The 24,270-nt window shown below is 34.2% G+C and overlaps 3 protein-coding genes, 1 long non-coding RNA gene and 3 other non-coding genes across 14 annotated transcripts; 6 read left to right on the plus strand and 1 right to left on the minus strand.

The window, feature by feature from the left end:
• Positions 1-881: 881 nt before the first annotated feature.
• On the plus strand, positions 882-2,570 carry LOC148550104 (uncharacterized). Its single transcript, XR_015892038.1, has 2 exons — positions 882-925; positions 2,278-2,570. It is a non-coding gene; the product is annotated as an uncharacterized LOC148550104 (long non-coding RNA).
• Positions 1,036-1,266, plus strand: LOC148550105 (small nucleolar RNA Z112). Its single transcript, XR_015895228.1, has one exon. It is a non-coding gene; the product is annotated as a small nucleolar RNA Z112 (small nucleolar RNA).
• Positions 1,320-1,471, plus strand: LOC148550106 (small nucleolar RNA snoR2/U65). The gene has a single exon (XR_015895234.1). It is a non-coding gene; the product is annotated as a small nucleolar RNA snoR2/U65 (small nucleolar RNA).
• On the plus strand, positions 1,524-1,607 carry LOC148550107 (small nucleolar RNA snoR77Y). The gene has a single exon (XR_015892487.1). It is a non-coding gene; the product is annotated as a small nucleolar RNA snoR77Y (small nucleolar RNA).
• A 542-nt stretch (positions 2,571-3,112) lies between the features above and the next one.
• LOC107608744 (FKBP12-interacting protein of 37 kDa) lies at positions 3,113-8,229 on the plus strand. Its single transcript, XM_088492880.1, has 14 exons — positions 3,113-3,354; positions 3,426-3,465; positions 3,572-3,639; positions 4,282-4,349; positions 4,462-4,498; positions 4,810-4,897; positions 5,044-5,108; positions 5,210-5,287; positions 5,955-6,002; positions 6,268-6,321; positions 6,861-7,022; positions 7,217-7,286; positions 7,616-7,671; positions 7,941-8,229. The coding sequence occupies exons 1-14, from the start codon at positions 3,328-3,330 to the stop codon at positions 8,103-8,105; spliced, it is 1,026 nt and encodes a 341-aa protein (XP_088349006.1). The 5' UTR covers positions 3,113-3,327; the 3' UTR covers positions 8,106-8,229.
• On the minus strand, positions 8,177-12,077 carry LOC107608743 (D111/G-patch domain-containing protein). The gene is made up of 10 exons (XM_016310464.3): positions 11,911-12,077; positions 11,324-11,429; positions 11,065-11,218; positions 10,711-10,771; positions 10,518-10,624; positions 10,234-10,410; positions 9,571-9,843; positions 9,137-9,357; positions 8,826-9,047; positions 8,177-8,458 (listed from the first exon to the last, which is right to left on the minus strand). The coding sequence occupies exons 1-10, from the start codon at positions 11,991-11,993 to the stop codon at positions 8,357-8,359; spliced, it is 1,506 nt and encodes a 501-aa protein (XP_016165950.1). The 5' UTR covers positions 11,994-12,077; the 3' UTR covers positions 8,177-8,356.
• A 203-nt stretch (positions 12,078-12,280) lies between these two features.
• Positions 12,281-21,915, plus strand: LOC107609016 (pentatricopeptide repeat-containing protein At4g21065). 8 transcript variants are annotated; one of them, XR_015892073.1, is made up of 5 exons: positions 12,281-12,653; positions 16,364-16,567; positions 17,003-17,257; positions 18,440-18,533; positions 19,739-20,148. XR_015892073.1 is itself a non-coding variant. In XM_021106799.2 (2 exons), exon 2 carries the CDS (start codon positions 13,743-13,745, stop codon positions 15,468-15,470), a length of 1,728 nt encoding a protein of 575 aa, XP_020962458.1. In that variant the 5' UTR covers positions 12,284-12,653; positions 13,575-13,742; the 3' UTR covers positions 15,471-15,870. The 8 variants fall into 8 exon arrangements, 2 of the variants coding, with proteins under 2 accessions (XP_020962458.1, XP_088349005.1); XR_015892074.1 differs by lacking the exons at positions 12,281-12,653; positions 16,364-16,567 and adding exons at positions 20,969-21,022; positions 21,777-21,915 and having other exon boundaries at positions 17,120-17,257; positions 19,739-19,823; XR_001613041.3 differs by lacking the exon at positions 19,739-20,148 and having other exon boundaries at positions 18,440-18,635.
• Positions 21,916-24,270: the final 2,355 nt, after the last annotated feature.

Consider the following 24,270-nt stretch of genomic DNA (forward strand, 5'->3'; position numbering starts at 1 on the left):
TAATAATTTTATAAAAGAAGTTGGGTATTTAACTCTACCAAATCCAGTCGGACAGAATTGTCAATTATATTTGTGAAAATCCGTTAGTAGGATCGAATATTCGCAGATTAACCGTGAGTATGATTAAAGTTGGGTCGTTCTCAACCTACAAGTAAAATAGAGTTACATTTTAGTAACAAATTTAACTCATAAATAGGGTTAGAATTGGATTAAAACCTTAACTTACTCTATCGTATTCTACTTATTACCAGCTCTATAGACATATGTAATTATGTATATCTCTTCTTTAGTAACACATGATTAAAAATATCAATAACTAAAGAATAATAATTTAAAACCTGCAACGATTAAAAATTTTGAAAAAAAAAAAAGAAAAAAATAAATCTTTGACTTGATTTGGTAGCACATGACTAATGCTATTGCATGGAAATATCATCAAAAAGTAAATCAATACCTGAGTTTTTTTTTTTTTTTTGGTGTACTAAACGGGGCAAGAGCCCAATACCTAAAGAATTTTAATGCAAGGTTTAGAATAACCATAATTACACCTTATGTTCTTTTTTTGGTATAGCTGACACTTATCTTAGATGTATTTGTGGATTCATATGGGTTGTGTAATTGAATTAGGACTTTCTATAAGTTTGTGGGTTTGACCGTCATAATAAGCCCATACATATTTGTTGTAAAAAAAACTTCATATAAAAATGCGTAGTTCTTTTGCAACAAAAAGCTCATAGTTCTTCTACCCAAATACACAGATTGAGGCTTGTTGACTAATTCCATAACCCTAGCTGATTTGTTAGCCTGATGTAACGGCCCAACATGTGTCCTATAAATGTGCACTCTCCAAAACCCTAATTCCTCATTCTCTTTTTTCATTTCACCCATCCCCTTCTCAGCACAGCTTTTTGCTAATTGCTATGGTGTAAGTCATGTTGTTCTTCTATTATTAGTTTCCATAAATCTTCAATTTTTCATTCTGCTATGTGTATCTTGATTCAATTTCTACTATCTAGGTCTTATTTTATCCAATTTTTCCCTGTGAGGAAGATCTCCCAAAAATTGATAGGAAGTGCCGTATGACACTCCAAACAGCAGCGTGGTGTTCATTACCAACCAGCAATGTCACGAAAGCAACGCTTTTTTCTCATCCACCGATGGCAAAACCCTAATTCTGCCATTGGTCGAGAAAAATTCACTGCTTTTGTGCCGCAGGTTGGTTTGTCCCACGCTGTGTGTGTGATTTGAAACGGGTCTCTGAGGGTTTAATACTTAAAAAAGTGTAAATCAATTTTAATTTTCGTTTAATTTAGGGTTTAGGTTCAATGCCACGTCGCTGATAGCTATTTGCTTTGACCAGCGATGCTATGATTGGACCAAGAACAAGAGTTTCACTTGTTTCGCATCTTGATAGGAACCTGCGGATTTCAATATTCTATGATCTGTGGAGCCGTTTTCTGCGATTACATTCACTTTTTATATACAATTTATCAATCTTTGAAGTATTTTATGGATTTGAATGGAAGCCAATGAGGACTAACTTGAATTGGAATTACCGGCTGAAAATTATTATCTTGATGTCAAATTCTGGCTTACTGAGGCTTCCATTCATTGCTGATTTACAAAGTTATAGTCAGATTAAGTGGTGTTATTAAACTAAAGAATTTGATTAATGTGTAGAATGGAAACCTGGCAAAGTATAAACATCAATTGGGAGTTATAGTAACAATTTCCTGACATGAATTAATATCTGAAATTAGTTTGATTAGGTTAAGAAGTTATTGGGAACATTATTGATTAAAGATTTAAAATATATATAATTATTGATTAAAAGGGATAAAGGCTCTATAATAGAGTCAACAGCAGGGGCTTATTCCATAGTTACTTGACTGCCGCTTAGAGCCAAAATCAAATTGCCAGATGAAGATCCTTGGAATTATAATCCTTTGTTTCAAGACACAAATTTCTGGATAAATTCATTGGTTTTATATTTTAATCAATTTTTTTTATTAAAATTGATATAATAAGATGAATTAATGTTTTTAATTTTCATCATGGGATTTGTTGACAAACCCAAAATTAAAAGCAACACTTCTTATTTTGTCACAAATAAACTTTGGCTGCCTTAGAATTAAGTCTTACTGATGCTCTTATACAACTACATTAAGATCAAACATTTATCATTGTTTGCCCAATTATTTAAATTAATTTTTAATAAATAACCTGACAAATTTGAAAACTATTGTCGCATCCAAGCTTGTCTAATATGATTTACAGGCTTAAGGTGGAAGAAGGTTGTGCTTTTGAAGAGAGACTGCTGAGCAAAGAAAATGGAACAATTTGAACTTGGATTGTTATGACAACATGAAGAAAATTGGAATTGGTCACTTAGGACTTAGGAGAAAAGGAAAAGGAAAATTAATGTAAAGTATTAATGTTTTTGGTGTACCTCAAATTGTTATCTTGATCTATTTTCTAGTTGAATACTCTAATCAAGTGTCTATTTATATTAAGTTTGTAAAATAGATACTTTTATAAATCAAATACTACAACAAATATTGAGCCCTATTACAACATCAATATTAATCATTTCTATTTTCCTTAAGTTAAAACCAGCTTAAGGTAATAAAACCAACACAAGATCAATTTGAGTGACATTATAAAATATAAATATGATTGGTCTTGAGTTTGAATATTTGCTTTATCAAGGATACTAAATTTAAACTAAACTTACACTTCTGATTAACAAAAATCTAAAACGGCTTTTGAGAGCTTTAGACTACATTACAATACTACATCACACTAGATTACATTACAATACTACATCTGATGTAATAGTTTAGTGGATTTACTATCTAGTTGATTAACAAAAAAAAAACTTAGCTGCAATTTAATGTTTGCTAGATCAAAACATGTTTTTGGTAGGAACTAAAACCAAAAAAAAAAAAAAAAATTAATTTTTCTTTTTGTCTTGAAATATATATTTTTTTTTGGTTGAGTGGTGTTGAAATATTTTAATGGTTAAAAATACGTTAGGCCTAAGCCTTCAGTTAAAAAATTGGTTAAGCAAAAAATAATTATAAATGGTATGGCCCAATAGGCCCAAAATAGAATTCCGGAAACAAAAAAAAAAAGCGAAGAATCGAAGAGGAAGAGAAAGATGCTACACCAGAAATCGCATACTCGAATCGGAAGTGATCGGTACTCCGTAATCGGTAGTAAAAGTGAAAACAATCAGTATAACTAAAACTAGTTCAGCTCCGTTCAGCTCAGCTCCCATTCAATTTCTCTCAGAATCGTAATTTATAGGGTTTTGTTTCTGCAGTTATGGCTTCTCCTGCGCATTTTGACGATGTGAGTTTTCTCTCTCTCTCTCTCTCTTGCGTTTTCCTTTCAATCGCTCTCAATTCTTCCGAATTCCACAGGATTTTGATTTCGGAGGCGGATTCCCTGCAAGGCATTCAGGTTTCTTTTTGTTTGTTTAGTTTTGTTTTCGGTTTACGTAACGGTGTTCGTTATCGAAATTTTGAGATGCGTTTGGTGGATTTTTATCGTCGTTTGTGTAATATAGGTAATAAGAGGCCTTCGCCGGATTACGACGATGAAGATTATGGTAATGATCCTTTTGCGCCTAAGAAGGTACTCTAACTTTCATACTGTATCCATGAATTGAATTTGTTTTGCAATGCTAGCATTTACCACTAGGCTAAAAGCTAGAGGTGATAGATAGCTATGGTGCAGTGTTATTTCCTTATAGTTTATTAGAATTTATTATTGGCACCGTGATCTGAGATATTAAGCTTATGGAATCCAAATGAGGGTATGCTAATAGGCCATAGTAATAGAGGAAGACGTAGGAATTTATGGATGAATGAAACTATTGAGAAGGAGCTTAGATTTTTATGGCTTGTGTGAGATATATGTAGTGCATGACTCTATACAATGGTATTGCTTGGTTCATGAAGTATGACCCCAGCTAACGGGGGTAGGACTGGTTGTTATTTTTCTCTTTTGCAGCGCTGAATTATAGTTGTGGAGTAAGTGTTGGCTTTGAGGAATGAGGTAGCTTTGAGAAACATTGCTGTGTTTTTTCGCAATGAAAATCGGGGTAGTATAGTGTTATGGGGATGATAGTGATTTTTATTTGCTATTGTATTGATTGGTAAGGGAAGTTAGCATAGGTGAAGTGTGTTGATGTGTTTAAGATGGCTCACTAGTTATATGCTTACTTGCATATGAAAAATACTAAAACACAAATTCTAACTGCAAATTGTAATGCAGACCAAATCAAAAACCGATGAGGTTGCTTCTGGTGTAACAACAGGAATGATCTTGTCACTTCGTGAGAGGTAGCATAGTATACAGCTTGTGTTAGACATTTTACACTGCTAGGATTGCAGTAAATTATTTGTGCCTAACCCTTCTTTTTCCTTTCATTCTTTCGAATCTTGTTATTGACAGCCTTCAGAACTGTAAGGATACACTTGCAACGTGCCAAGTACGTTTTCTTCCATTATTTTTGGAATTTGTCCCTTCTGGTACCATTATCTTTCTTGTGCACACGTTATTGTCTAAATATTTATTATTCTGTTTTTGACTATTTATTTATTTACTATCTGTCATCATGTTAAAAGTGGACTTTAGTTACAATTCATGTAATTTAAGAGATGAATTCATGATTGGTTCTCAATGGCAAGGCTGCATTTATAACTATTGTATTGTGACCATGTGGACAAAGTATTGTTGCAGCCTACTCTTCATAGTTAATTGTTTAAAAAAAATCATTGACTTGATCAGTGAATTTTCCAGAATGAACTTGAGGCTGCTAAATCTGAGATTCAAAGTTGGCATTCTTCAATTCAAAATGAGCCTTGTGTACCTGCTGGTGCCACTCCTGGTTAGTTTGCTGCTTGTCTCTGGCATGTTAATTGTGATATACACCTGTATTTTAATTGTTCAAGTTTTAGTTCTTTGTACACAATTGCTTTATTTTTTTGTTATAAATTTATCCGTGAACTATTAGTTAACCTTTGTTCTTTCCAGAGCCCAAAATGTTGCTTGATTATCTTCAGGCCCTGAAATCCTCAGAAGAGTCTTTAAGAGAGCAGGTTTAGAATCTAATCTGCCCTTTTTTCTGTTAATGTAGTTCACTATCCATTGATTAATTATCAATTATCAATGACCATTGACATATATCTATTGTTATCAGCTTGAAAAGGCAAAGAAAAAGGAAGCTGCATTCATTGTAACATTTGCAAAACGAGAACAAGAGATAGCAGAGTTGAAGGTATCATGCTCAAAATAAGATTTTTTCTATAGCATGGCTGTATATGTGCAATTACATTTCTTTCTGACATCAACTTTGACCACTTGGTAAAATTTATTTCCACCCTTTTAAGAATACTAACAAATTTACTCACTCGTCAATGCTAGTCAAGTTGTATTTCTTTTAATGTGAGTATGGTTAGCTATTTTACAAATGCTAAATATGAAAGTAGTTTGAAAGAGTGGCATTTTACAAAATATAGCGATGTGAATTGTCAAATAACCTAATTTCAGAGAAGTTAGTGTATTCTTTTAGATATTGTGGCTAGTATATTTTAACCACAAGGTAGGGTGGTATAATTTATCCTTAACACAGTGGACTTTCTGATTGAAACTTTCCATTTTATTCTCTTCATTAATTAAGTACTAGATAGGGTACACCCAATAAATTATCTTTAGTGTTGGGTTTTCATATAGTAGTTTTTAAGAAAGTGCCATTCACTTGATTAATAGTTGTTATTGATATGAAGATGAAAATATCACGATGCCCTGTGAATCGTATAATCTTACAACACCTTGTGATCAAGCTCCAAAAAGCCGGATATGCTTTTTATTCTATTATTATTTATTTATTCCTCTTATTGTTATCATGACCAAATTAACTATTTTGTTGCTGTTTATAAACTCAGTCTGCTGTGCGGGATCTAAAAGCACAACTCAAGCCACCTTCAATGCAGGTATGGTTGTAACATGGATGTTAAGTGTGACACTCTAGATATACACTTTTCCCTGTGCAAACAAGCAGTGTTGCTCCTTAAAAAAATTGGAATACACTAGTGTGCTATTTTTCAGCTTTTACTTTGATTCATTTACTTGAATAGTGATATGTACCTCGGCCTTAACTCAATGACTTGCCTAGGTTAAGATTTTAGGATATTCACTAAACTAAACCTGTGCAAGCTTGTCCTTTGTGCCTTGATATCTTGTGAATATAATTTTCAGGCAAGGAGGTTGTTACTAGATCCAGCTATTCATGAAGAGTTCACGCGTTTAAAGGTTTGTTACTTTTAATTAGATATTGACTACTCTATAATGAAGTTTGGCTATATGCAGCTCGATGCTGACTTGTATTGAATTAACTTTGGTCTATCTTTTACTTTGTTGGTGACTTGCACATGGAGGTGGTCAAAATGTATGTCACACCTTGTGTTGCGCCAAGAGGATTTAGTGAAAAAAAACATATTATTTCCATGAGTAACAGTGTTAATGGTTAGCAGAAATTGCGTCCCTTTTTCACTAGAGAACTTATTAAGAGACTTTTGAAAAATTGAGATGGAAGAATATAGACAGGTGTTGTATTTTGGGTATGTGAATAATTCTTTTGTGGAGGGTGGATTTAAAGTATAAAAATAAGATTTTAAGGTGGCATATTAGAATAGGCAAGAGTCTTCTAATATTTTTTAGTGTATTCATAGTCGTCACATGTCCTCAATTCCAATTATATGTATATCTTCTTATAATAATGTCAATTAGTGGTTACATATTTTTTTTTGTTTTTACCTAACATGTTCTCAACTGTTCTCATCTGATGATAGAATTTAGTAGAGGAAAAGGAGAAAAAAGTGAAGGAGTTGCAAGATAACATAAATGCAGTAAGCTTTACTACTCAAAGCAAGATGGGGAAGATGCTGATGGCTAAATGTAGAACTCTGCAGGAAGAAAATGAGGAGGTTGGGAATCATGCTTCTGAGGGAAAGGTGCTGCTCTCTCGCCGCTTTATGCATATTGTTGTCACCATTTTCTCTCCATAGATGTACTGTGTTAGCACTAGAACTAATGTTACACTTGCATGTATTCACATAAATATAAAACTCGGTAATCGGTATTCTTTGTTTTGATGAATTGATGGTCATGTTATCATCTTTTCCCCTTCTGTTTTCTTCTTGTGCAGATTCATGAATTAGCCATGAAAGTTGCATTGCAGAAGTCCCAGAATGCACAAATCAGAAGCCAATTTGAAGGTTTGTTGAATGATATTTCATTTCATTATATTTTGGCTTTTGGATCCTTTGACTCATGTATTAGCTTTTCTAGGTACATTGGTAATCTTAGTTTCCTTCTTAACATATTGAGATATGGAATCAACAATGATATGTGTGACGGCAGAATTAATCATATAAAATATATTATCTATGCTAGAAATATGTTGCGGATGGAAGATGTTGCCTTACGTTCCTCTTGTCTAAAAAAATGGATCTTCTGAGAGAAAAATATTTATGTATTCGATTACTTATATATATAATCTCACACTGGAAATTAACGTTGCGTTAATCCTTCACACTGACTACAGGGTTGCAGAAACATATGCAAGGACTGACAAATGATGTGGAAAGATCCAATCAAACGGTTAACTTCTCCCTCCCTCCTTTTTTTTGGTTATTTTTTAAGGATTGCTATGCATGCTCAGTTATAAAATGCTTAGTGCTTCATCTTATTTGTCAAAATTGGTGAAAATTATTGTTCATGAGGGTCTTGGAGGTTCTGATTTTTGTTTTGAACATGATCGTGTATTCATATGTTATGTCGAGAGATAGACACAAGTTTCTTCCATGGTTGATTGAATTACTAGTTCCAGGATATTTTAGTCGGAGACTAAGTGGATTTGTTTTGCTCAGGTTGTAATATTGCAGGAAAAATTACAAGATAAGGATCAGGAGATCCAAAAACTGAAACAAAAGCTCCATCAAAAGAACTTGATGATGGAAGATGGAAGATCGGATGCAGCAGAAAATTTTATTGAGAGTGATAAGCCGGAAGTACCTAAGGAAGCTGCCAACTAGTATATCTATCACCAATTTTGCAGCAAACGTTCATTTTTTCCCCGGTATTTAGTTTTGCTGATGATTGTAAATTTTATATGACGCATTATAACATTTCTATTTATTTATTACTCTTTTTGCGATATACAATAGTTACTAGTTACACGGGAGGGAGCGCAGATCTAACTTAAACAAAATAAAAAATGTTCCTACAAAAATTAGCTATAGAATGATAAGTAGAATGATGGTGTATTGGCAAGTGAGCAATATCTTTATCGGTTTCGACAAGGCCATCCTAAGCCTGCACTTCCAATGTTTCCAACTGGTTGAATAGGTTCCAGAAGTCCCTTGGTCGAACTGCCAAGCCCTTCCCCCTGCACCATAATTAGATGTAGTAACCATATAACGTTACTTAATATAAAAGACAAATCTCAAACCCTAAATTCTAAAGAGATTACATGATAACCCACACCATTATTTTATCAAATGTGATACTGATTACTCTTACAAACACAAAACTAACTTGTTTAATGTAAGCATAACAAATGAAATAAATGTTAGGTGAATCGTGAATGGCTTAAGCCATAACAAATAAATGCTGTCTAGTGGTATTGAACTATTGATGTAGAATCTTTGCAACATTGGTAGTTTCAAACATCATAACAAAACAATTATCAAAGAAATAGAAATTCTGGAATGTTTCAGCAAGTTAAAAACATTTGTAGACGGTAAAGAACATACCTCCTTCCAACCCATGTTTTTGAGTAGTTTTCTGGCATAACTTCCAGATCCAAATGACATCTCCAAGGCCTCTGATGCAGCTTCTTGTGTACAGCTAGCATCGGGTGACGATGGCGTATCAATATAACTGCCCTCGGAATTCTTCTGTCCATAGCCCACACCAAAACCGCCATGCAAGTTTCTTCTTTCAGCAGCCCTATCTCTGTATTTACATTTCATTTGCTGCCATAGTTTTTATAGATAGACATTAATACCCTTAGCCATCAATCACACAAGAACTGATTGTTAGATTTCAAAATCAGATTACAAACCTCGAATGCAGGGATAGAACTTGGCAACATAGACAAATCCTTCTCTATGAGAATTTCACCTGAAGCCAAAGCAATTCCTTCTCCAGACTTTGAAGGACGGGAGATCTTTCTCTTAGATGATAATTTAGGAAAATCCCAATCTTCTGTTGGATTAGTAGAGTCATAAGTTGATAGAGAAGCCACATATCTTGCACTAGGATTTCGCAATCTGTACACTTGTCCTGTTAAAATAACAAGCAGCCATATTCAGTTATAACAATTACTTCTGGCACTATCATTTTACTGAAATTGCTCCATTTAAAATGAAATTTATATGTCAAGTCCAAATGAAATATATGATAACACTACATCTCTTGTGCATTTTCACAATAATTCATGTCTTCGTGATATGCAGAAAGCTAAGTAAATAACAAATAAAAGTGAAAAATGCAAACCTGTTTTGACTCGTACCAGATCGAGATGTACTTCACTGATAGGGGCAGATCGAAATTTCCCTCCCCGAGAAGGGATAGATGGATGCCGCTTTGCAGATTGCTTTACAATTCTTCCAACCAACCTAGCCGCCGTATCTTTTCCATCCTTTTTGGATCCTTTAACCATTTCCCAATCCCACATGTCCACAACTGGAAACTCCGAAACCAGATCTGTTTCTGATTCAATGACTTGACCATATTGAGCTCGCCATTTCTCTTCGTCTGATAGGATACCTATAACAGCATTCAGCATCAGGCATATGAACAAAAAAGAGGCAAGTAATTCCAAGTTCCAACCACGTGATAAAAATTCAACTATGAATTCATGCAGAGAATGAAAAACACTTGATAGAACACTCAAAGCAAACTAGATTGCTGAAAACAAAACAAGGAAACAAGCTAATATTAGGTTATTTGATTTTTCACGGAAATAAGCAATTGATAGGTATTGACTTACAGTATACTCAGTGCACAACATAATGATCTTTCTACAAATTACTTCTAGGTGTAAAGAGAATAGATGAAATATCAAACCTAGTAAATTACTATATGATAAAATACGATATATGTTGTTGAACTCTGTCGATATAATATTAAGCTTACAAGCACACATCTGTAACATACCTTCATCTGTGGTACTTGCATCAGCTGTGCCATTTAACTGATTTAAGTCCTCGGCATCTGGGATCCACTCACCCTCTTCCAGATCATAAGTATCGCTGTAAGCTATACCTTCATCAACAGTAGTTTTATCAACTATGCCATTTGCAGCTACTGGCCCTGGGATCCACTTGTCACCCACTTCACAAGTATTGTCATTAACCATACATTCAGGAAACAGATAATTTAGAAGCAGGGTAGTTTTACATTTTTCTAAGTTAAAAAGCGTCAAGGGGTATATGACAAACCATCAGCAGATCCATCATCTGTTTCCAAGGGTACTGTCATTGTATCAGCTGTGCTATTTTCTGTCTTGTAGCCAGACAAGTAAAGATCAATAAGCGTGTCCTCTAACCTGTACATTAGCAAGATGAATAAGTCCAAGGGATAATTTTGAATATATAATCATTTCAATGGAATAAGTTTCTTGAAGGTACATACCATTCTGATGGTGGCGGAGGAGGGTTTTCAATAGTTGGAGTGCTCACAGAATTCAAGAGATCTATTACAAATACATCTACTTAGTTAACTGTCGTCACTCATTCATTACCACTACATGCTTGAAACACGTAATGTCGATGCTCAAAGAGTACTAGAAATCAATTGTCAATTGGTTAAAATAACTGAAGTGCAAATGTAATGTGGCACACGGCAGTAACCCCTTGTTGTTGGCTACTGCAGAACCTGCTTTCGACCATCATCATACTGTAATATTGTTTCCAGAGCATACCTCAGCTCAGATACTATGATTATCAAGAATTAATCAAATTTGACACTTAAGCTAACACTACATACCATAGTCTGGATCATTAGACAAGCTTTCTGTCCGCTGGTAAGCTTTGAATTCACTTTCGAGGAAGGAAGGGTATTCCTCATTGTTGTTACCATATACTTGTTCTGTGCTTTCTGGAGCAGCTTCTTCACACGGATATGTTTCTTCACCATCATCCTGAGACAACATGCAAAAGGAACGTAAATCGTCGACTTGACACGACAGTGATCAAAGGGTTTAGTTCTTAAGAAACCAGATGTAGATTAATTGAGAACCTGTTACCTTATTGGAATCTAAAAGCACATAATTCCCATCCTCAAATTTATAATAATGACCATCTCTGCTACTATAGTACCAACCAGCATTGGGGTCATGGTAAAATCCACTACTGCAAGAAATTAATCTACGTTAGAGTAAGAACCAGAACTTGATACGAGTCTGTGGATTCTAACTAGCTTAGCCTCAGCAATAATAATGCTGCAACAATATACTATGAGCTTTAAGCCTTTTAACAACCATTTCAATCAGTTACAGGAAGTTAAATTACGATTTTAGGTACCTCCTATCTAAACCCTAAATTTCTGCAGTACCAAGCGTTTATCATAACATATTGTAAACACATTAAGCTCATCATCATCTAAATTAGTGAACGAATCCTCATTCTGACGACAAAAAAAGATAAAAATTACAATTTGACGAAAGGAAAATGCAAATCATTCCACATGCAGAAAATCAACTGCAACGCAATCTGTGTAATTAAGATATGAACGTGTGATCATGATGGAAGAAAAAAGTAGGATTAAGAACGTATGGAGTAACCACTAATCACATGAATTGTTTGAAATTTAGAGAATAATAAGAAAGGAAACCTTGCATGAAAGTATAGCTGTGAATTTTCATCCCAAACAAAAACGGAATCGCTTTTTTCCGAATTTTGAGAGTCCCAATCCATAATTCCTCTTTCTTCTTCTTCTTCTGCAGCTTCTGAATTTGTCTGGTTTTGCTCTCTCTCTCTCTCGATTGATTGATTATTGTTGGGCTCAATTTTTGGTTGAAGCTATTGGGCCTTTTTAAGTTGTAAGTTCTGGGCCTAGCCCAAATATTACAGGTCCATTCTTAAACAGAATTGGTAGCGGGAGGCCTAGCACAGATAGCATTCCATAGTACCCATGGTAGTGTGTGTGAGACTGTAAGTGTGTTGTGTGGGTGTGTAAAGCATGGATGTAATGTCTAAAATTTAGAGTTGTCCAATCCCCACCCAAAAAAAAAAAAAGAATTGGTTCTTTCGGGATTTGATCCCAAATATTACAGCTTCTGTATTCTTAAACAGAATTCGTCTTCGTCTGCCACTCTGCCCTCTGGTCGCCGTCGCCGTCGTCGTCGTATACTCGGTGAAGGTCAGTGCTCAGTGCTCGCGTTGTCTCTTTTTTGCGTCGCGACAGCGCCGCCGTACTTGTTCGCGGGGTCGCGGTGGAGCACACCGAAGAACCACTAGCGCCACCCTCGTTCATCGCGCCACCACGGTTCATCGCACCTCCGTCCTTGTTGCCATTCACCGAGGCACCGACCCTGGTGCCATTGCTTCGCTCCGCCGTGCGACAACAGATCCACAGTGAGTTTTGCTCAATTGAATTTCTTAGATCTAAACTTTCAATGTGCACTTCTATTACTTCTTCTACTGCATTTCTGATTTTTGAATTTTGGCATGAAGTATTTTAGTTGATGCAGTTGGTTCTACTGTTGCCGAATTTGTGGTGCTGCTTCATTGTAATTACTAATTTGTAATCATATAATTTCTGTTGTTGCTGATTTTGCATCTGAAATTGTGGTTGGTAATTGCTGAATTGTTGTTTGATTCTAGCAAGATTGAAGGCATATCTAGTTAGCGATGATTGAACCATCTTAGAGCTTTCCCTTCCATAACTTGAATCACTGAATGATTAGCTATGATTCCCTTCTATATCTAGTTGTTCTGAACTCTGTATTCTTGGTGTTATTGAATCATTGAATGCTTTTTTTTTTTTGGTTAATCTTTGGAAAAAGGTTATTAAATTTTGTTAAAATTATGCTGAGATTTTGCTAAAATTCTGATTGGCTGAAAATTTTGTTAATTTTTATTAAAATTATATTAAAAATTTTGTTAAAAGTTTGGCGGAGCTTTTATTTGTTCATTATGATCAGTGTTTTGTTAGAGAAAAAATAAATTTGTCGTATTTGCTTTTAATGAAGAAATAGATGAATTGAATTAACTGAATTAATTAAATAAGTAAATGATCGAATATTTGTTATTTATTTGGTTAATTCAATGGATTTCTTTTGTATTTTACAACTATCTTAATGAGTTCAATAGTGATATAATGATTAATGAGTGATAAATTGTTAATAATTATTAATTAATGAGATTAAAAGTTATATTAGATTTTGATTGATGTAGTGTTATTTTAAATTTGAAAAAATTTATATTTGATTATAATTATATTTGAAGTGTTTATTTATAATTTATTTATTATTTTATTATAAAATAATTTTTCAGTTGAAGTACCGTTGAATTGGTTAGACTAGTAAACCAGTAAATTCGTAGTTAGAGCTGATCGATCATCAATCCAGTTTTCAGAACCTTGGTCATTCCACTAGTAATACATATTAAATAACGAAAAGACGAAGTGGCGGTGACTAGTGAGCATGAGTGGGTGGTGTTGTGATGGAGCTGAGAAGCATGTCCGACGCGCTCCAATTCCACGCGCAACTCCTGAAAGGGGGCACCCAAAACGACGACGCAGCGCGCAACGTCTCCAAGCTCTTCACTTTCGCCGCCCTCTCTCCCGGCGGTGACCTCTCCTATGCTCGCCTCCTCCTCCGCTCCATCCCCCGCCCCAACTCCTATTACTATAACACCATCATCCGCGCCTATTCCCGCAGCCCCGACCCCACCCACCACTTCCACGCCCTCTCTCTCTTCCTCTCCATGCTCCACCACCAACCTGCCCAACCTGATAACTTCACTTACCCCTTCCTCCTTAAGTGTCTCGCCCGCTTGAAACTCACCCCACAAGGTAAACAGATCCATGCTCTCATCACTAAGACGGGTTTTGGGTCGGATCAGTATATCCAGAACGCCTTGATCCATATGTATTCTGAATTTGGCGAGTTGGGGTTTGCTCGCAAGGTGTTTGATAGAATGCCTCTTAGGGATGTGGTTTCTTGGACTTCAATGATTGATGGCCTTGTCAACGCTGACCGCCACGTCGACGCCTTGGCCTTGTTTGATAGCACGCTGAAGGCTGGGATAGAGGTCAATGATGCCACGGTGATGTCTGTTTTGAGGGCCTGTGCTGAAACCGGAGCTTTGAGTGTGGGGAAGAAGGTGCACATGATTGTGAAGGAGAAGGGGATTGATTCTAAGGCGAATGTTGGCACTGCCCTTGTTGATATGTATGCTAAAAGCGGGTGCTTGGAGAGTGCACGGAACGTGTTTGACAATGTTGTGGACAAGGATGTTTTTGTTTGGACCGCAATGATCTCTGCCCTTGCTAGCCATGGAATGTGCCAGGAAGCTATTGGGATGTTTGCTGAGATGGAAACCTGTAGGATAGAACCTGATGAGAGGACAATGACAGCAGTTCTCTCAGCGTGTAGGAATTCAGGCTTGGTTAATGAAGCTTATGTGTTTTTGAATGATGTGCCAAAACGTTATGGTATAGAGCCTACAATTCAGCATTTTGGCTGTGTGGTGGACCTCCTCGCGAGAGCAGGGCGTTTGAAGGAAGCCGAGGATTTCATTAATACAATGCCTATAAAGCCTGATGCAGTTCTTTGGAGGACCCTGATATGGGCCTGCAAACTTCATGGGGATACCGACAGAGCAGGGCGTCTCATGAAACACCTCAAACTGCGAAGGAGAACTGCTGATGATGATAGTGGGAGTTACATACTCGCTAGCAATGTTTATGCGTCTGCAGGGAAGTGGTGTAACAAAGCAGAGGTGAGAGAGTTGATGAACAGAAGGGGATTAACTAAGCCTCCAGGGTGTAGTAGGATTGAAGTTGATGGCACTGTATGTGAATTTTCTATGGGAGATTATAATCACCCTGAAGCAGAGAAAATATATGACAAATTGGATCAGATTGTAGATGAAATTAGAAAGGAAGGGTATAATCCGAGAGTATCAGAGGTGTTGCTTGAGATGGATGATGAGGATAAGGCCATTCAGTTACTTCATCATAGTGAGAAGCTAGCTCTTGCTTATGGACTAATCAGGAATAGGCAGGGTTCCAAAATCCGGATTGTGAAGAATCTAAGGTCTTGTGAGGACTGTCATGAGTTTATGAAACTAGTGTCTAAGATATACCAAAGAGAGATCATAGTAAGGGACAGGATACGTTTCCATCATTTCAAAAATGGTGACTGCTCTTGCAAGGATTACTGGTAGCTATGGTATCTGCTTTGGCCATGGAAACATTCGAATTAATGTTCAGTGACGATGTGGACATGATTGAAGATCATGAGTGCAACTCATTAATCAGCTATGGCACCATTCTGATCAGATACATGAATGTATGAAGAAACTGATTATATTGGTCATTGATAAATAGATTGGTTGTATGAAGTTAACGGTTTGAGTAAAGGGTTATGAAAGGGGGAACCACGTTTATTTTTTGAGTTATTTGTTCACTCGATGATTTATTGTACTTGGTACAGTACAGTCATGTGTTATTGAATTCTGATCTGTGCTTATTAGTCAATACATGTGTTTATTGTACATAGTAATGATACCTTGACTTGAATTCTGATCTGTGCTTATTAGTCAATACATGTGTTGTTGATCGCTATTTTCCTTTCTTGAATTTAATGAATCAATGCCAGAGGTGTTAGTTCAGTGCAAAAAAAAAAAATATCAGATTTACGAATCTCTCCACTTTTTTGTTCAGATAGCTTTTTCCTCCAAAATCCAAAAACTCTGTGTTGATGTTGCTGGTGGTGTGTGGCTGTCTTATCCTTGATCTTTGTTTGGTTTGCATTTTGGTTCCATTAAGATATGTTATTGAGATATATGTTTGTTGATCTTTGTTTGGGATATTCAGTTGCGATTCCAGTTTATTTTAAAACTCCGAAATTTTCATGATTGAAGCAACTCTTGGATGATTCATTTTACAGATATGCTCCCCATGGTTTCCATCAATTATTTTAATTTGTTTTGTTTGGTTTCCATTGCATTGGTATTCGATTTTTTTTTTGTTCGTTTCTCATTCTTTTTATTATCTTCTGATTTTTCAATCGCTGACTGCCTTTTTATATTGGCTCTGTATATGAATGGGGTACAAGGGAACAAATCATTTGAATCATTCCATCCATTGGTTCTTGCTTGCGTCCTGATTTTTTTATTCTCATATTCCTCGCTTTGGGGGATCGAATGCTCATTGATGTCGCGCTGGTGGTCCCGCCGGAGAAGGCGTTGTCGATATTCGAATCTGTACCGTCTCGAGTTCGTGTCCGGTCTTCCTCGTGTTAGCTATGACGTCCAACCAGGTTGGTTTTTCTACATCTTTGAATTTCTTATTGTATTATTTTTTATCTTCAACATTGAGGTTGGATTCCAGGTAAACTGGTATCTTTTGTGAACTTTAATGTCTTTTTGATCGTATTTTGTTTCTTGGTTGGTGTGTGAAAACTTGGTATTCGATTAGCCTCCTGAATTGTTGCAATTTGTCGTGATGTTTTTTTTGACTAGGGAGAATTCACTCATTATATATAAAAAATGATTTGGGTGCTGTGTTATGCTGTGTTTTCAGTTGATGTGAATCATTTGTTCTTTTCTCTCTGTTTTTTTTTTTGCTTTCTTGGTTGACATGTGAAAATTTTTTGTCTTGATTTCTGCCTGGATTGTTGCAAGTAGTTGAGTTATTCCTTCCCTATTTTATGATGGGTTTTTTCCCCTCTTTGGTTTGTGTTGTTCTTTCTCAGATGGAGGTTGTGGATGGTTGCCGCGAAGAAGACGTTGGCTGATAAGGTGTTCGGAAGCAATAAGAGTTTGAACAATGCGATTTCTTCGTCCCATCACGATGATCATGGAGCTGATGATGGAATGTTATTCATGGAGATTTGAGCTGAAAAGACCAAAACATCTTGATCCTCATGCGTGACACCGGTGGTGGCCACACAGCTTCCACTGAGGCCATCTGTAACGCCTTCCAAATTGATTCAGTGACGAGTATAGGGGTAATTCATGATTCATCCATTGTTTGCTTCTTTTTTTTTGCCATTTTGTTCTTATTGCTTCTTGCCTTTGGTGTTTGATTTGGATCTGATGCTTTTCGATTTTTATCCTTCTGTCTTCCCATCTTTACTGTAACAAATTATGCAGCTCATTCAAAATTTCAGATTCTGCCGCAACAGATTCTATTTTTTTTTTTGGCATTAAATTTCAAAATAATTTGGTTTTGTTCAAGAGTTTACAATTTTTATGGTTGGGGGATATTTTTCTTTGATTCTTCATTCATGTGCTTTTGCCTTTCAAGTTTCACTAGCTGGCTGGCTTTGTGGTATAATAGAATTTGTGGCTATGTGGCTTACTTTTATTTTCTATTTTTCTTCATGGAGCTTTTTGCACTCTAGCTTTTGTTTTTATTCTTTTTCACATTGTGGCCATTGTTATGCCATCGTTATTATCATTTTAAAATAATTACAACAGTAATAACTAATAAATGCTGTATCTATAGAAACTTTCCACTTTTCTAAATGCAAGATGTAATTTTTTGGGGATGTGGATGGCTGATGGAGGTTGAAGTTCTCTCATTTTGTGAATTGATGATAGCTGAAGCTTTGTGTATGTTTGGCATGATTAAATTGATGGAACATTTTTGGTAAATTTTTTCTTTCCTATTGCACCAAACTTGTTATATTTGATGTTTCTTTTTTATAATTAATCATGCAAAGGTTATGTTATAGATTTTAGGTTTTCATATTTAGGATTATTTGTTTAAGGTTTCCATTTTTTTATTATTTGTTCAAATATCGAAATCTTATAACTTAAACCACTAAACTTCAATAGCTAAAATTGAAATAAATTATTCTTGTCTTTTAAATTTTAATTATATTATTGTAATATAAGGTTGCCTTTTTGTTTTATATAAACTTTTGAATTTGTTATCTAGGTATCTAAAGTTTCAGTAATTGTATTATTTTGTCATCACCAAACTTCAAGCTTCAGCTCTCCAACTAAAGCAATCAGTACAATCATATTTTATCAATGGCCGATCCTTAATTTCTTTCTAACTTTTATTAATTTGGTTCCGATTCTCCTTTTTATGGTGTTGGTTATCCTCAAAATTGGCAACTTTTATCTTTTTGCATTTTGCTCACGAAGTGTTTGTGACTTTGTTTCTTTGTGAGTGTGTTCAGGTAGTGAAGGAGGCATTGGATTCAAGTGGGGGGCATGTAAGGGACTATATGCTTTACATTGGGGCTCTATGGACAGCATACTTAGTGATTAAATGTTAGCTCTAATTATTGTTTTGGTTGTGAATCGAATCATTCATCTTAGTTTCATTATAGTTACTTTGGTTTATTTCAAAGTTATGCAAATCTGTTATTTTCCCCCCTGTGATGTTATAAACCCACCCCATCTTGAAGTCAATTTATCTGGTGGAGAAAATAATTTTGATTCCTTATTTGCCAGTGGACCAACATCATCCAGGTTTGTCCATAATTTCTTGATATTGACTGATTGTGATTGTTATCTTGATGATGCTGAAATGCTTTATTCATAGGAAAATTGGTCATGTTGCATCTTGTGATGAATATCAATTGCCAATAACTGGTTCCAATAACTTCCATTTCCACTAATTGGATAGATAATTTTCTACTGATTTGGTTGATTTATTTTTTAAAAACTAATGCTGATGCTGAATGTGAGTATTTAATCACTTTTGTTATGCATAACACTTTTAAATATGTCATAAGGTAGCATTCTTGCATCGCTTTTTGTCAATCAACTAATTTGTTTGGCCTCACAATTGATTTAGGAAATAATTGCTTTATTCCTTATTGCTGTTAATTTCAAATTTTGATGAGATTTTATGTAGAAAATCACTAAACTCTTAAGGAGTGGTTAAGTTTTTAATAACTGCAGTAATGAAGGAATTTTTTTTGTAAATATTAGAAAATCACTAAGAAATATTAATAATACGAAGAGAAAGTTATTATACATATGGAGGTTAGAGAGATCCCTTTATGCTGATCATACGTAGCCTTAATTGGGTAGACCTTAGAAGCAAGAAAGCCCTCTATTAAAATAGGAGATGGTGGCAGGGAAGGAGAGGAAGTATGACATGCTTAGTGGGAAAAGATTGTGGTTAAAACAAGTTGTGTTGCTGCCCTTTCAGTGAGATTTGCAAATCATGGGCACCCCACTACGGTGGTCTCAACTGATCCTGCTCGCTCCTTAAGCATACTATTGAGCTGAATTATTAGTGACTCATTATTTATTATAAAATTATTGCACGGCAATAGTCACTCTTGCTTTTTCCCCTCCTTTATCAATCAGCGGCAAAATTTACTTATATATTTTTTATCAACTTTGTTTAGTGCTCATGAAAATCTGTTTTGGATTGCTCTTGAATATTGTAAAGTCACCTATTGATTTAAGGTATATTTTCCAGAATGTTACCTCAACTTCCTTATAACTTGTTTTTGTTCAAGGGGCGAGGAACAGTTGCCACTGGCCGGGTTGAGCAAGGAATCATAAAATTTGGTGATGAAGTTGAGGCTTTGGGACTGATGCATGGTATGTTTACTGAGGCTTTTCCTGGGTTTTGGGTTTCTTTTAAATCTAATTTATTCCTTTTGATTAAAATGCCAATTGTTGACATTTAGTTACATCTGTTAATTATGACCATTCTTGCATTCCATGTATGGCTATGAGCTAGGACCTATGGTTGATAGCATTTTGCAAACTTTTGATGCTTTCCACTTGCAATGCTGCTATGCAAATGTATCGTGATTTCTGTAATTAAGATAGCAAATTTTTTAGTTGTTAATTAGATTCTAATTTTTAGTATTCTGGAATCAATACAAGACTCAAGGTCTGAAACTTTGGACATCATGTTTGAGTTAATATTCTCCCTTTGATTTTGAGAAAAGACCTTACTTTCACTAGATGAATTTATGAAATTCAAAAAAGCACGAGTCTGCACACAATTATTTAAATTTTGAGCATTTATCAAATTATGAATTCCAAAGCCAAGAAAATTGATAGATAGACATGGATCTCACATATAATTCAATTTTAACGAGTATTTGTTTTGATGATGATGAAAAAAAAGTTGAAAGAGAAAGGTAAAAGATAAGTATTTAATTTGAGTAGTGCTAGGGAGCCAATGGCCTAAGTGTACAATGTATACAATGGGCTAAATCTTTGGTTTATGAATAAACATCTCATGTTATAAAAAGCTAATTTTTGGTTCACCAAGGTTCGAACTCTTGACCTTCCGGATCTGAAACTCTTATACCATATCCTGAAACCACTCATCCCAAAAGAGTAACCTAACAGGACAATGTAACACTAATAATAATATCTCTAATATTTTCTAAACCTTCATTGTACACATTGTACGCTTAGGTCATTGGCTCCCTATACTTTCTCATTTAATTTTAGCTTCGTTTCATGTTTTAATCTCTGGCTAATGCATGCTTACTTTTGTTCTTCGGTATGCTACAGCTGATATTCCAAAGGAAGATGTAGTTTGTAGGATTTGTTGCACACTAAAAATACACAGTTGTTGTCTTATGTACATGTTGAGATAGTTGAAACAACTTACTCAATCTGAGGTTTAATTCCTGCATAGGCTGCATTATTATTCAATTCTGTTGGCCAGTGATCAGGAATTTTAATCACTGGAATTTTACTTCATAAAAACGCTGTCATTGCAGTGTTTTTTGATGAGCAGATTCCACGCTTTAAAGACCATGATCAACCCAAGCATGGTAAATTCGTTGACCTATCTTGCTGCATACTCAGTTTTTTTTTTTTTTTTTGGTCAAGCATACTCAGTTTAGTATGGGAGTCATTTGGTCGAAGTTATTGGGCCTTTTTAAGTTTAAGCTCCAGGCTCATCACGGTTCTTGGGCCTAGCCCAAATATTACAGGCCTATTCTTAAACAGAATGGGTTCATTCAGACTAGTAGAACTGGTTCCCTGTCCAAAAAAAATAAGGACTAGTAGAACCGGTTGATTTTCATGCCGAGTTTGGAACAAATAACAATATGAAACATTTTACCAAAAATACATACATATATATGAAACAAATAACAGAGTTTGGAACTGGTTTTCGTCTTGTGCATGTAGCAATTTATTAGTTAGCAGTAGATTCTAAAATAGAGTTAGATCCATGACGGATTAGTCATTAATTTGTCATGCTTAAAGGTATAGTAGGCAACCCAATTTTTTTTTTTTTTCAAATGGATGGGATAGCTCCTAACTTTAAACATTAAAAATTCACCTACACGACCCTCACACGTGTAATACTTTAAGAGTTTTATTCACTACCTTAGTCTCAGTCAAATTTCGAACCTAAATGCTATTGTAAGACAGAAATAATCACCAAGACTTTGCGTGCATCTGTGCATCTGTATCTGTGTATGTGTACTAACCAAACCTTACTTGCCCCAAAAACAAGTTAAACTAAACAAACACAAAACTCACATGCACGTATTTCAGAAAGATTCTTATGAAGTGCAGGTGTAACGTAATGTGGCACTCGGCAGTAACCCCTTGTATCCCATAATATAACCTAATAGATGTTCCATGTTGCAAGTGACACAACACACAAAATAGTACACTGATCATGGGATCCTTTTCAGCCAAGCCTCAACCCAACCGAATGATCAACATTTTATATGTACTATCCTTCGTATCTATGTTAATAACTTTACAAAAGAATATGATTACTTTTTGTTCATGTAAATAGTGTTTTCTTTTGGCAAATTGCATTTGTTTACTACTTAATTAACTTGGTATTTGTAAGTTGTAACAATAACTACATTGAATAAGAGATTAAGGAATTATACCCACGATCTTATCATCAAGTATGTATGAGGTATTTCTTTTACCTGTATACCCTTATAAATGTCCATGCTTAATTTTTTTTTGTTCTCACGGTATCTCCAACCCGACAAGTTAAGGATTAATCCGCCGTGGTACTAAGCTCTATTTAAGGGTTTGTCGCTAGCCAATAAATTGCTGCATGCATAAGACGATATTCGAACCTCCGACACCTGCATAAGCGGACTAGTAAGCTAATCGCTAGACCAACCCAATTTAATCCATGCTTAATTATATATGTAAAAATGTAGTATATTTAAAGAACCAATTTGCATACAATTAATTACTTCTATAACTATGATAAATAAGTATGTATATCTTAAGATATTTTAGTCTACTATATTTCTTAAACTATTCCATAATAATAATAATAATAATAATAATAATAATAATAATAATAATAATAATAAATGAAATTTCTTTTAATGATACTGTCCCTTTTATTTCTAATATACTTTTTTTATATGAGAGTTAAATAATATATTTTAGTTTATTTGACTAAAATATTTTTTAATAATAATTTTTATATATAAATTTGTAATAGTTATTTAATTAAATAAAAAAATAATTAATTGTATGTAAATTATTATTATCATCTATTAAAATTAATTATTAATATAAAATATATATTCAAATATAAAATATAATAATATATATTAAAAATAATTAAATTATATATATTTATATATAAATACATAATAACTAATTTTAATACTTAATTTTGATATAGAAATAATATTTTTATATTATTATACCGGTTTTTTTTTTTTTTTTCTTCGGCAAACTGAAATTAGAGTTCACTGGAAATTTCTAGTTTCCCATGAGACGCTGCAACTAATGAGGACAATTAGGGACCCATTTTTAGTAGTATCAACCAATAGTACATTTCACATGGAAAGTTGGATCCGAGATTTCACATGCCAAGTAATTAGCAATTTATAAAAGTTAACTAACTAATTAATCAAATAATAAATATACATTACAAAAATGAATAAAAGCAACGAATGAAGATGATGAAGTGATGAAGAATCTGAAGCTTGATGATTCGCGGACGAGGAGACTCACGTTCATGCTGATAAATTAAATAAATGAACAATTCCTTAAAAATATTAATATCATAATTATACTTATGGAAAATTTTTAAGTATGTCGTCGTATCGGTGTTTCAGTGATTTTTAATCGTTGATCTTAATTATAAAAAATATATATAATATATATAATTAAGATTAACGGTTAAAAATTATTGATACACCGGTATGACGGTACACTTAAAAAACTTCCTATACTTATTATACTAACACTAATAAAGCTAAATATAGAAACGGAAAATTTTTAAGTATACCGTCGTATCGATGTTTCAATTATTTTTAACCGTTGATCTTAATTATAAAAAATATATATAATATATATAAAATTAAGGTCAACAGTAAAAATTACTGATATATCGGTACCATGGTACACTTTAAAATCTTTCTATAGAAACATCTAGAAAAGAAACGAGAGTTCTTGATGGAACGAGCTAGAATTGGTAACCTGAATTAATTAATTAAGTATAAAAGATTTAACCAATAATATCTTTAAATATTTGATCCAATGCAGGTAGACCCTCTTGTAGAACCCACCTTATTATTATTACTAACCCTCAGTTCGTTCTAGAAGTGTCCATTATTTTTTGTCTTTAATATGTTCTCAATTTTTCCAGCGCATGTTAATGTTATTACTGCCACCATCAACTAGAGTTCACGATTTATATAGTATGGGAAAAATTTTTATATGTACTTAAAATATTAGTATTTTAGTAATTTTAATTTTAAAATATTAATATTTTAATAATTTTAATTAATATTTTTTATATATTTTTTTTATAATTAAAATTAATTAATAAAATTATTAAAATTTTAATATTAGAAAAATATTTAAATTTTTTTCTTACAGTATAAATATAATAATCAAGATATATACATAATAAATTATTTAAATATATAAAATTAATTAATTATTCTCTTTAGTGATGACATCTAAAAAAATGAAGAGGAAAGCGTATTAGATGATGATGCCGTTTTAATATGGTTGTCTCCACCCACTATATGTAAAGTAGAAAACACTTTTTTTCCGAGATTTTAAAAAATGA

Source organism: Arachis ipaensis, chromosome B7 (assembly GCF_059453495.1).
Source record: "Arachis ipaensis isolate K30076 ecotype BB chromosome B7, ASM5945349v1, whole genome shotgun sequence".
Taxonomy (NCBI): Eukaryota; Viridiplantae; Streptophyta; class Magnoliopsida; order Fabales; family Fabaceae; genus Arachis; species Arachis ipaensis.

Bases quoted from the DNA above. Each gene is read 5' to 3' on its own strand.
- LOC107609016 (XM_021106799.2), top strand. From the start codon at position 13,743: ATGGAGCTGAGAAGCATGTCCGACGCGCTCCAATTCCACGCGCAACTC.
- LOC107608743 (XM_016310464.3), bottom strand. From the start codon at position 11,993: ATGGATTGGGACTCTCAAAATTCGGAAAAAAGCGATTCCGTTTTTGTT. The intron at 10,411-10,517 runs GTTTGTCATATA...ATACTTGTGAAG, and splicing joins AGATGATGGATCTGCTGATG to TGGGTGACAAGTGGATCCCA. The intron at 9,844-10,233 runs GTATGTTACAGA...ATGCTGTTATAG, and splicing joins TGCAAGTACCACAGATGAAG to GTATCCTATCAGACGAAGAG.
- LOC107608744 (XM_088492880.1), top strand. From the start codon at position 3,328: ATGGCTTCTCCTGCGCATTTTGACGAT. The intron at 5,109-5,209 runs GTTTAGAATCTA...TATTGTTATCAG, and splicing joins AAGAGTCTTTAAGAGAGCAG to CTTGAAAAGGCAAAGAAAAA. The intron at 7,287-7,615 runs GTTTGTTGAATG...CACTGACTACAG, and splicing joins AATCAGAAGCCAATTTGAAG to GGTTGCAGAAACATATGCAA.